This window comes from Saccostrea cucullata, unplaced genomic scaffold (genome assembly GCF_032062105.1).
Source record: "Saccostrea cucullata isolate Sc308-1 unplaced genomic scaffold, CSIRO_AGI_Scuc_v1 ctg15405, whole genome shotgun sequence".
Taxonomy (NCBI): domain Eukaryota; kingdom Metazoa; phylum Mollusca; class Bivalvia; order Ostreida; family Ostreidae; genus Saccostrea; species Saccostrea cuccullata.
Window position 1 is genome coordinate 1 of NW_026941701.1, and position 12,095 is coordinate 12,095.

The window sequence follows — 12,095 nt, forward strand, 5'->3', positions numbered from 1 at the left end:
AAAATAAACAAAGATTTACAATTACAATTAAAATATATTTTTTTATGTTGATTAAGATATTCATACATGTATTTCTTCAAAATACAATATTTGCTATGCAAGATGCACAAAAAACAGTCCAACATTCTTTTCAGGAAAATGAGACCGCGAACAAAATTCAAGGTATCCAAAAATTCAAAGTAACTCTATTAAAATGAAGAAAGAGGTAAGAAAAAGTGATAAGAACTTTGAAAATATTTCAACATATTCTTGGTATTCAAAGAACCAGTTTTTGAGATACAAAAACAAGGTTTAATTGTATAGATATATATCAATGTATCTCAAATACTAAGAAACCACGAGTGAATGAGAAAAATTCTGTGATCATAAGATATATATATATATATAACTGAGGTCTTTTGACAAGGTCAATCTCTAGAAATATAGACCTTAGAGGAGGCATACATGTAAGGACCAAGCACAAAGATCAATAGAGAAAGACAAAGGTTTAAATATATATACTGGTTTCCTTACATATACACATGATTCATTATATAGGTTCCCAGTGCAATATTACAATTTTTTTTGCATCATAGTACCACCAAAGGCTGCAATTGTAAGACTTATTTGACAAAATGCACATGCATGACTTATTCTCATTCCTTACTTTTTGCTTTTAATTTCAGAAAAGAAAAACAATATTTGAATTATCTTTCTTCCAGAGATATTTTTTTCTTTAAAAAAAATTCTACTGTACTTTGACATGCAATATTTTGCCATTTACATCCAGTTTAGCTGGTGCCCCTGGTAGAAAATCATATTCTCTTATCCAGTCATGTAGGATTGGATCTGCTGTTTTGTTGTCAGCGGTGTGTTTTTGATTAAAGTGTAGTCCGGCTTCCTTCCAGTTAACAGTCAGGCCCTCGGAATTTCTCAGATTTGGGTACAATGTCCATAACTTGTTGTTCCACGCGTGGTAAATATGCCACATACTCCACATTTCATCTGTCGTACCTTTAAAAATTGTGAAGTTTTCATTTTAATATTCATGAAAGATGGGAAACTTACTATGTACTCTTACATAGAACCTGCCCTGGGGCAAAAAATTAAACAAGATCACTTTTTGATCTCAATCTCACTTTTCCACTATTAATTCCTATTGGAAAAATTGAGACTGATATCAGAAGTGATCTCTTCTAAGTTTTATGGCCCCCGAGCATGATCCTACTATTCCTGTTTGCTTTGCTCCAAGCATTATGCTCTAATGGATTTTAAGCTTCAAATTCATTCTGTTTTACCTTAAGTTTATAAATTTGGAACTTTTCATGTTCATATTTATGAAAAACGGAAGACTAACTCCTTCATGGCACCTGATTCCACCTGCTATTTTTAGAAATATTCGTTATAAGCGTATTTTACAGTACACCCTACCTCTCTGGACGGACACTTTCCACCAATGAGTGGGTCGTATCCCTGGGATTAAGGGCTGGAATGAGGGGTCTGTGGACTTTTTCCTGTACCACTCCACAAAGTAAAACCAGTTCTTACGGTGAGGGGAGTAACCCCAGGTTCCTGTAAAATAGTCAAAGCAATGTAGAAAAAGTGAGCAAGCTCACATATCCCACGCTCCCCAAAAACTGCTAAAATTCCTGGAAAAAATAAAGGAATAAGAATTTACTGGTAATCTGCACATCTACACATTGCGTCCTAAATATCTGCAAAGTTTAAACAAATTCTGTGCAGCGGTTTATAAGGAGTTGCGCTGACAAAAAATAGCAGGACTGACGTAACATTTTTATCGAATTTCTGATTGTTTTTAGAGTAAACTTTTGAGTGTGTCCCTTCGTATACTGGAATATGGCAGATCCTGAACTTTTTCCTCTTTCTGATTGGTGTTTTTGTTTTCACGTTTGGAAAATGAAACAAGTCAAAGGGTGACAGATCTGGCGAATATTGTTGGGATGATAAAACATTAACTATCTGTTTATCCCTAAAACTCATCAACTTTACTCTTCATGGCATTTGGGTTCGAACGCTGTCGTGAAGAAATTTAATGTAGTTGATAACTGATTCTGGTTGCATCCTCTCATAAATCTTTCGATTTTGTGTTTGCAAAATTTGCTTTCTACACATCTCCAAAAATTGAACTGCTTCCCAGAATATAAAATTGATCGACAATACCACTAAAATTTAAAAAAAAAGGCATATAAAAATGTTTTTTGTGCTTTTGCAATTCTTTGCTATTTTCAGACCTTGGCTGTTTTTGACGAGTGCACCGTATTGTATATTTGTTTTGAGGGTTGAAAGCAATGGACGCAAGTTTCATTATCCATTTGACTTTCAGGCAAACGTGGAAAACTACAATTTTTGATATTTAAAATAATTATGTAGTTAATACTGTTATTCTTACACACTGTCATTTCAAACATAGGGTGACCATTCAGTACTTAGCTTTTTTACTGTCAAATGTTTCTTCAAAACAGTGTAAAATTCCCCAAAATTATGCCTATCAATTTTGCTATGTGTCGTAAAGTCAATCAAACACAATCAGTGATAATTTGTTGAATTTTGGCAAACATTACATTGGTTGTTGTAAGTTCTTGTCGCCAAGGACGGTCCCCCTTTTTGATGTGCATTATGTAATTTTTGTTCATTGAAGTCCGCCTGTTCATGTGTCCATAACACAGAAATTGGTTGTTGTAAATTTCATTAATCTCTTTGGGATTATTAACGAGTTTCACCGCGTTTAATGAAGCGTTTAATTTCACTCGTTTACTTATTCTTTTCCATTCAGTTTTAATGCAGTGTCTCGAATAGCCCTTGATTTCAAGCTTCTCATAATGAAACTACATGTATGATTATTGTGATGAAAAGTGTTCACATAAACAGTAATCAATTCAATAATGATTCAATAATGAGAGAAAGTTAAGTTTAATGTCATATGATTTCTATGTAGTATGTCATAGAGTTCAGGACATTATTTATTGAACAGCCCTCGTATTTTTCTTAATTAAGATTTTCAAAGATACTGAGCCTACAATCTGTCTTTATTTAAGCGTAAAATATGTCAACTTTGTTTTCAAATTTGTATTATTTTTAAGATAAAATTCTGCAGTTGAAAGCATAGCCTTTGTCCTGAAAAATTACAATCAAAGACATTGTATTTAATGCCCCCCTTAAATTATTTATTGATCGATTATATATTGTTTAAGGTTCCTCTCGAGAATTTTTCACTCATATGGAGACTCTCCCACTTGCCGGTGAAGAGCTGCAAATTTTGTCCTTTACTCGGCACTTAGGGCCATTGAGCAGGGAGCTAGGGATCTTTTTCAAGCCAGCACCTACTGTGACACGGCACCTAATTTTATACGGTCTCATCCGAAGGACCGGTCTCCACGTCCCAACCCCAAATTAAACAGATCATTTGAACATGTTGAAGAACTCGATCTGTGGAAGTTTCAAAACAAACCTAAAATTGGGTACAGAAAGCAGACATCTTCGTCTGGTGCCCTAAGATTCTCGGCGGCTCCGCCATGCTTCATGCTGCGACCAAGTAAAGCATATCCTGCCAGGTTGTCCATGCTGTCATACTTCTGATGGACATTCTTGAGCCAGCGGTAGAAATGTTTGGACACCGTAAGATCATCCTCCAGAATGACAGAAATTTCCTCAGAATCAGGGGCGGGGTTCCAGGTTCCAATCCATTGACCGTATATACCGACATGCTTAGTGTGGTTGTGTACCTTAAAATATAGTATAATGATTCAATCATGTGTATAATGAATAAAAATTGTTCATTCCTAGTACAGTAAAACTTTCTAGTCTAACCACCATGGATACAGATTTGAAATTAATATTTTCTGTATATCACGACTCGTATATTTTAATAGCATGTAACACAAAATATATTTAAAATGTGTCAATCAAACCCATTCGAAATATTTGAAGTTTCATGCAATAACTTTTAGATGAAATAAGATTTTAAATTTATTTTCGTGTCTATACACCTTTAAAGCATGTTCGCTATAACCATGTTTTACTGTTAGTACACTGGATTAACAATTAGGTGTGGCTGTCAATTTCATAAGAAAGAGATATACCGTATGACGGGTAATTTTTACTGCTGCAATTTTGTTTTCGAATTTAGGTCAAAATAGGGGGATTTAAATTTTTTTACGCGTTCATTTTTTACGAATTGAACATGTCCGTAAAAATTAAAATCATCAGAAGTAAAATTTAAGATCAATGATTGTTTACATTTTGAATACTTTTAATTTACATACAAACAATGTGTCCGAAAACCCGATGTGTGTGTGTGTGTGTGTGTGGGTGTGTGTGTGTGTGTGTGTGAGAGAGAGAGAGAGAGAGAGATGTCTTAAATTATAACAATGTTAACAATTTTATTATGTATAAATTTTTATCATTTACAATTACATATATGTATATACATGAACCATGTGCCCTCCATTTATTCATGTTTTATAAAACACATAGCTAGGCACACTTCGTGCTCGTCTGGTATTTACCAAAAACAAAGAGAGACAACTCAAACTACTGTAAACCAACTTTTTTTTCGCGATGACTTTATTTCGCGATTAAATAAGGGTAAACTCGTTCGCGATGATCAATTTTCGTGATCAATTCCTTTTTTGATACTTCAAGGACCGGTTCGCGGCGAGAAATATTCGCGATGGCGAAGGCGAGGCTCTCGCGAACCTTGCAAAAATTTCTCGCACTCGAATTAAAAGTTAGTTTACAGTATTCTAAAGGATGAGAACAGGTGTATAATCGGAAGTCCTGTAATTATTAAGTCATTATCAGAAATTATGCGTCTCGTAAAAATACCAACAAGTAATAACCAGTTAGGTCTAATTAATTAATGAATTGACGATGTTTGTATAATTTATACAAGTTTATTGAGATTTACCTGTATTAACCAAATTGGTGCTCAAAATACCAACAATACTAATTCATATAAAGCCTTCAGGGAATGAGCTTAATGGCAATTAGCATTACTTTTAAACAAATGATGTTGAAAATTTACCCGAGCCTTTTTTTTCAAAATGCACTTTTAATGCCTTAGAATACAAGAACACGCTGATGAATGTAGCGACTCTTCAGGCGTGTGTACATAAAATATATCAAAGGGCATAAGTACCGTTAACTGGTACATTTACTTAAAGCTGAACACTACTCGTAAATAGGCATTGTCCGCCATATTTCCCGTTCTTCAACGGCCTCCCTACAACCCGTATATAAGGAGCAAATCGCTTATCAGTTCAATGTATTTTACTGTACAGATCCAACGAGTGTAGACGTACATCTTACTAAGTGTGGTACTCAATCTCTATGAAATTATCACATTTTACGTATTTTTTCCAAAGCAGGACAATAGTATCATGAAAAATACAGGTCAATACCTTATTTACAAACGGAAAATAGACATAAAAACAAGAAATAAACGCAAAAAATCTAAGACCACGAAAGGAGTACTACATGTCGTCCACGAGTTTCGAGTGTGCAATCGGGTGTAACAAAAGCGAACGGTTTATATACCCGTCTGACAGTGCCGATTTATGAGAAGTGTTCAGCTTTAAGAAATAAACAACGTTATTCAGTGAACATGGCGTTATGAATAGCTATGGCACGCCAAATTCACAAACATGAGATAATCATAGTTTCACAATCGATAAACTAGGTTTATCGGTTGTAAACTATAGTTTACAAACCGTAAACTATAGTTAACAACGTTAATCTATATTTCACATCTGTAAACCATAGTTAACGCGATAATCTATGTTTCACAACCGTAAACTATACTTAACACCGAAAACAATCATTTGCGATTGCAAAACATAGATTATCTGATAAATACAGTTTCACGATTTGTAAACTATAGTTTACAAACCGTTAACTATAGTTAACGATCTGATAAATATAGTTTCACAACTTGTGAAACTATGATTAACAACTCTTAACTATAGTTAGAATACAAGAACACGCTGATGAATGTAGCGACTCTTCAGGCGTGTGTACATAAAATATATCAAAGGGCATAAGTACCGTTAACTGGTACATTTACTTAAGAAATAAACAACGTTATTCAGTGAACATGGCGTTATGAATAGCTATGGCACGCCAAATTCACAAAAATGAGATAATCATAGTTTCACAATCGATATAGGTTTATCGGTTGTAAACTATAGTTTACAAACCGTAAACTATAGTTAACAACGTTAATCTATATTTCACATCTGTAAACCATAGTTAACGCGATAATCTATGTTTCACAACCGTAAACTATACTTAACACCGAAAACAATCATTTGCGATTGCAAAACATAGATTATCTGATAAATACAGTTTCACGATTTGTAAACTATAGTTTACAAACCGTTAACTATAGTTAACGATCTGATAAATATAGTTTCACAACTTGTGAAACTATGATTAACAACTCTTAACTATAGTTTACGATTGTAAACTATAGTTTACGAACGTGAATCTATGTTTATTAACAAAATCTATTGTTAACGCTTTATTACAGACAGATAAACTTAAATTAACATTCGTAAACTATAATTAACAACCGTTAAATATAGTTTTACAGATGAAAACTATACTTAACAAATCGTTATTTATAGTTTACGGTTTGTAAACTATATATAGTTTACAGTCGATAAACCTAGTTTATCAATTGTGAAACTATGATTATCTCATTTTTGTGAATTTGGCGTGCCATAAATAGCAATTGCTCTGCTGGCATATTCCATTAGCGCATCATGGAAAATATGCCAGCAGAGCTATTGCTATTCATAATGCCATGTTCACAGAATAATCGTTGTTTATTACTTATATTTGCATTCTTTGATTTTTTTCAAGAATATCAGAGGAAATCCTGACTTACATAAGGACGCAGCTTCTTGTCTTCAGTGAAGAAAAACATACGGCTTTAAAATCAGAAAACCTGATTAATGCTCCTTTTCTCTAATAAATCACAAACATATTTATAAAGTATTTCCCTCTCAAACACAATTATCTGGATACAAGCAGCGCCGTCATCACATTTTTGTTTTGATGCAGTTGTGACGTCATCGATCAACGTTATTAAAACCCTCTGACAAAAATCAATAATTCAACACTATGATGAAAAATGAAAATGCTTTTATAATGATTATTACTCCAGAATGCTTTTCTATAATTTTTTTTAGTTTATATCTATTTATTTTTAAGAGCTGAAATCATTCTTGAAATAGACACACTAATTAAAAAAATTTTCTCTTTCTGAATGTTATTACCCAAGTGTGAAGAGTTATCGTTCTTTGTTCAAATATGCATGATACAATAAATAAAAAATATGGCAGTTCTCTACAATTTTTAAAAAGTTTTATTATACAATTAAATACATTGACCAAACTGAATTTTTAAAAATATAAATCAGCAATTTTAAATATTCTGAATTTCCTTTTTTTCAAAGAATATTATTGAAAACTTATTTTTATTCCTCTATTGAAACATTTCATATATATACTTCTCAGCACGAAAGATAAGTGTAGTAGAGATTGTTCTACAAGAGTGTGCTAGAGCAATTGCACTCATAGTAGAAGCAGTTGCGTTTATACTTCTATGAACACAGTTGATGATTACATGTTCATAGTGAGAGAGAGCAGTGGATATGCAAATATATGTAATTGCATATATGACATACTTGTATTTGAAATAAAGATAATCTTATTCATTACAAAGTCAAAGTACACAGTTCGTAATATGTTCTACTGGATGTAGTGGTTAAAGCATCTGCTCTAGAGCCGCAAAGTAAGGAGTTGATCCTTATGTTAAGGGTTCAAATAGCACTGTGGAATGTAAAGCCAGGTCCTTCAGATGAGACGGTATAAATAGTCTTCTGTGTCGGAGTAGGTATTGGCACAAAAAGACCCCTCACTGCTTAATGGACTTAATTGCCGAGTATAGGACAAAATTTGTAGCTCTCCACCAGCAGGTGGTGGTGTCTCCACATGGGTGAAAAATTCTCAAGAGGAATGTCAAACAACATAGATATTACAATCAATCAATCTTAGTTTTGAAGTATAAAATCCAAAATCAATAATACTGTACTCTTACCCTGTATTCTCCATGTTTAAACTTAAATTTTCTGGCTGTGCTAAACGTCCCATCATGAATCGAACCATCCTTTTTGGATCTATCAATCCACACATCTAGAATAACCTTGTCTTCAAAATATTCGGCCTTATTCAGAGAATTCAGGAGTCGTTTCAAGGAATGGGGTCGATTGAAAACTATGACTATGATTCGAAAGTCTGGGTAATCTGAACTCCTTTCGGCTAGAGGTTCCCCATCGTATCTAGTTGTGTTAGCCCCTGTGCTTTTCTTTAAGGAGGATAGGCTATTTCGTGGGACTTTCTGTGTAAATGGTAAAGCAGATGTCTAAGACTAAAAAATAATATGGGAAGAACTACATAAAAGATATTACTTTAGATATTACTTCAGGGAAAATTAATTCTTTTGACCACTAGCAAATTTTAGCTAGTGATCTTTTTTCACTAGCATTATTGAACTCTCATGGTAATAAACATAGGAACATTTCGATTGACTTAAAAGAAAACTAATTTAACAAAAGGCCAAGGGGCCAAATCACTAATCTGAGTACTCTGGCTAGGAAAAAAAGCACAAATCATTTAGTATTAAAAAGCTTAAATGCATCAGTGGTCCTGACCTACCTCTAAAAGGTAGAAGGGGTAAGGGGGATGGGATACAATTTGAACAAACTTGAATCTACACTATCTGAGGATGCTTCTAAAATAAAATGACAAGCCATGGCTTTAGTGTTCTTCAGAAGAAGATTGTTCCTATATACTAGTACTCCTATGTTAAACTTTGATCATCCATTGTGGCTCTACCGTATCCAGGGGGTCATGATTTTGAACAAACTTGATATTACACTACCTGTGGATGCTTTTTCATAAATATGAACAATCATGTCTTTGGTGCTCTTGAGAAGAAGATATCTGAAGATTGTTCTTATATACTCCTAGTATGTTGAACTTTCATCGTTTATTGTGACTCAATCCTACCCCCAAGGATCATTTGAACAAACTTGAACTACATGCATACTACCTGTGGATGCTTTCACATAAATTTGACCAACCATGGCTTTGGTGTTCTTATGAATGAAAAAAAATTCCTAATATAAATTCCAGTGTTAAACTTCGATCATCCATTGTGGTCCTACCCCTCCACGGGGGTCACATTTTGAATAAATTTGAATCTACTCCACCTAGCAGAGGATGCCTCCATTTAAATATGATCAACCATGGCTTTGATGCTCTTGAGAAGATTAAAAAATTTCCTAAATATTCCTATGAAAACCCTTGATCGTCCATTTTGGCTTAACCCTATCCTCAGGGCTCATGATTTGTACAAACTTGAATCTACACCGCCTGCACAACTAATAGTCTATAGTTGAAAAGTCAGTGTGACTTAAGGTTATTCTTTTTAAAAATAAAGTTGAAAAATTAAATTATTGATAACATTGTAAATGTATTTTTTGAAAATCACAGAACATCTTTCTTCTAGTTGATAAAGTGATCGTAAATAATTAACTGTGATATCTACATGTATTTGCCTTAAATAAAGGAATGGAGTAAATTCGGATTAAAAAAAAATGATTGTTTTCAAAAACCCGTGCTTTTAGCATTCCCGCTCCTATGAAAAATATGTATGGAAAGCCTTGCCAAAAAGTGGTCGAGGCACGGACACGGCACGGGGTATTTGTCGTACTATTTAGATAAGATCACATGGTTTAACAAAATTCGTGTCAAAAAGCCGTGCTAGTTTCCATATATGGATTCGATCGCGGATTCTGAAAACCCGTGTCTGAAATCCATGTCCTATTCCATATACGAAGACACTGATTTTTGGAAACCCTCATCAAAAAACCTGTGTGATAAACCATATATGGAGTCACGGGATATGTACATTTGTCTAGATCTAGGTCAGGGCCTTTAGCAGGTCCAGTCCAAAGACTATTTCTACCTACATAGCTATTAATAGCTACGTAGGTATTTAAACCTACCCAAAGTAGCTATTTTTACCTACTTTTTGTATTTTCTGCATTTTATGGCCAAACGCATGAAAGGCACAACATGGTGGGTACATAATTCCTTGATACAGTCAGACTGATGATGGATATGACAAAAATTTGGCCAAAAAATGATTACTTCGTGTATTATCAATTTTGCATAGAAAGTAATGTAAAATTGCCGATTCAGGAAGTAATCAATTTTTTTTAACCAAAATTTTGTTGTATTCATCATCAATGTGATTGTATCAAAATATATTGTATTCGCCATGTTGCGCCGTTTGGTCTTTCGGTCACAAAATGCAGATAATATAAAAAATAGGTAAAAATAGCAACTTTGGGTAGGTTTAAATACCTACGTAGCTCTTAATAGCTACGTAGGTAGAAATAGTCTTTGGACTGGACCTGTTTAGAGAAATTCTCCTGATGTAATTGTTAATGCCAAAATAGTGAGTGAAACCATTTTTTAACTTCACAATGCTTTACATCTATGCTTTGTTTTAGAATTTTCAAAGTTAAAAATCTTATATGAAGGTGTCCATTTACTTTCTGTGAAAGATTATCAGTTACAATCTACGCAATTTTCTAATTAAAAAAAATCAAGTATAATTTAATCCAAATAGCTAAGTTTGCACAATCTAAGAAAGAAATAAATTTAAATAAAACTTTCTATAATCACTGTTATGATGACACATAAAATACTGTATACATGTATAGGGATTATTTAGTGAAAGTCCCACTTAAGTCAATTTAAATAGAGACTATTTCAAAACAGCCTTACTCAAAGTGCATAACGATATCCTTCAGTCACTAGACAACAACTGTGTCACTGTTCTTGTGTTGCTTGACCTGTCAGCAGCATTTGATACGATAGATCATACCATACTACTGAGCCGTTTGGAAAACCTCTACGGAATCAAAGATAACGCCCTTTCCTGGATATCAGCGTACTTTAAAGGTAGACAACAAACTGTTTGTGTTGAAGGAGAGCTATCCGATCCAGTTATTATGAATTTTGGTGTTCCACAGGGATCCGTATTGGGGCCGAAATACTTTACAATGTATACCAAGCCAGTAGGTGCTATCTGTGGTAAACCTGGTCTAGTACATCACTTTTATGCTGATGATTCACAACTGCACATTTCATTTAAACCCATAGACATTGTGTCCAAATCTGAAGCAATAAACCGCGTAGAGTCCTGTCTAACGGGAATCATTATGTGGATGAATGGAAACATGCTAAAACTGAACGCTGAGAAAACAGAAGTGATGTTGTTTTCTTTCAAAAATAATCTCAAACATGTCGAAAATATGACTATCATGGTTGGTGAGGCATCTATTTTAGCTTCAAATGACAGCATCAGAAATCTTGGCCCTTACTTCACACCACAAATGGACATGGAAAAACACGTCAACATTGTCTGTAGATCTGCCTACCACCAGCTGAGAAACATCGGACGCATACGGAAATACCTTACAACCGATGCCACAAAAACATTAGTTAATTGTCTAGTAACATCAAAGCTTGACTATTGTAATTCGTTGCTCTTCGGTATTCCAAAATTGACAATGAATAAACTACAACGGGTTCAGAACACAGCTGCCAGAATCATCACAAAAACTCCTTGTCATGACCATATACATGTAACACCATTGCTCAAGGAACTTCATTGGCTACCAATATGTCAACGGATCGATTACAAGGTCCTACTATACACTTACAGGGCTCTCCATGAGTAGTATAAACGGTCTGGATGGGGGGTTCAACTGAGTGCACTTTTTATGCAAATGAGGTCAAAAATGGAGGATTCTGATTGGCTGGGGGGATAGGGGGTTCAACGGAGTGCACTTTTGGGCCTGGGGGATAGGTGGGTCAAGGGAGTGCAGCCCCTGGGGGGATAGCCGGGTCAACGGAGTGCAGCCCCTGGTGGGGGATAGCCGGGTCAAGGGAGTGCAGCCCCTGGGGGATAGCCTGGTCAAGGGAGTGCAGATTAGGGGGGTCTGGGGGATAGCCGGG

At 34.6% G+C, this 12,095-nt stretch overlaps 1 protein-coding gene across 1 annotated transcript; it reads right to left on the reverse strand.

Moving 5' to 3' along the window:
• Positions 1–727: 727 nt before the first annotated feature.
• Positions 728–10,113, reverse strand: LOC134258253 (uncharacterized). The gene is made up of 5 exons (XM_062740786.1): positions 10,096–10,113; positions 8,101–8,400; positions 3,449–3,722; positions 1,411–1,551; positions 728–993 (listed from the first exon to the last, which is right to left on the reverse strand). The coding sequence occupies exons 1-5, from the start codon at positions 10,111–10,113 to the stop codon at positions 728–730; spliced, it is 999 nt and encodes a 332-aa protein (XP_062596770.1).
• Positions 10,114–12,095: the final 1,982 nt, after the last annotated feature.

Bases quoted from the DNA above. Each gene is read 5' to 3' on its own strand.
- LOC134258253 (XM_062740786.1), bottom strand. The intron at 3,723-8,100 runs GTAAGAGTACAG...CTATATTTTAAG, and splicing joins TTAAACATGGAGAATACAGG to GTACACAACCACACTAAGCA. The intron at 1,552-3,448 runs GTTTGTTTTGAA...ACTATTTTACAG, and splicing joins CTTTCTGTACCCAATTTTAG to GAACCTGGGGTTACTCCCCT.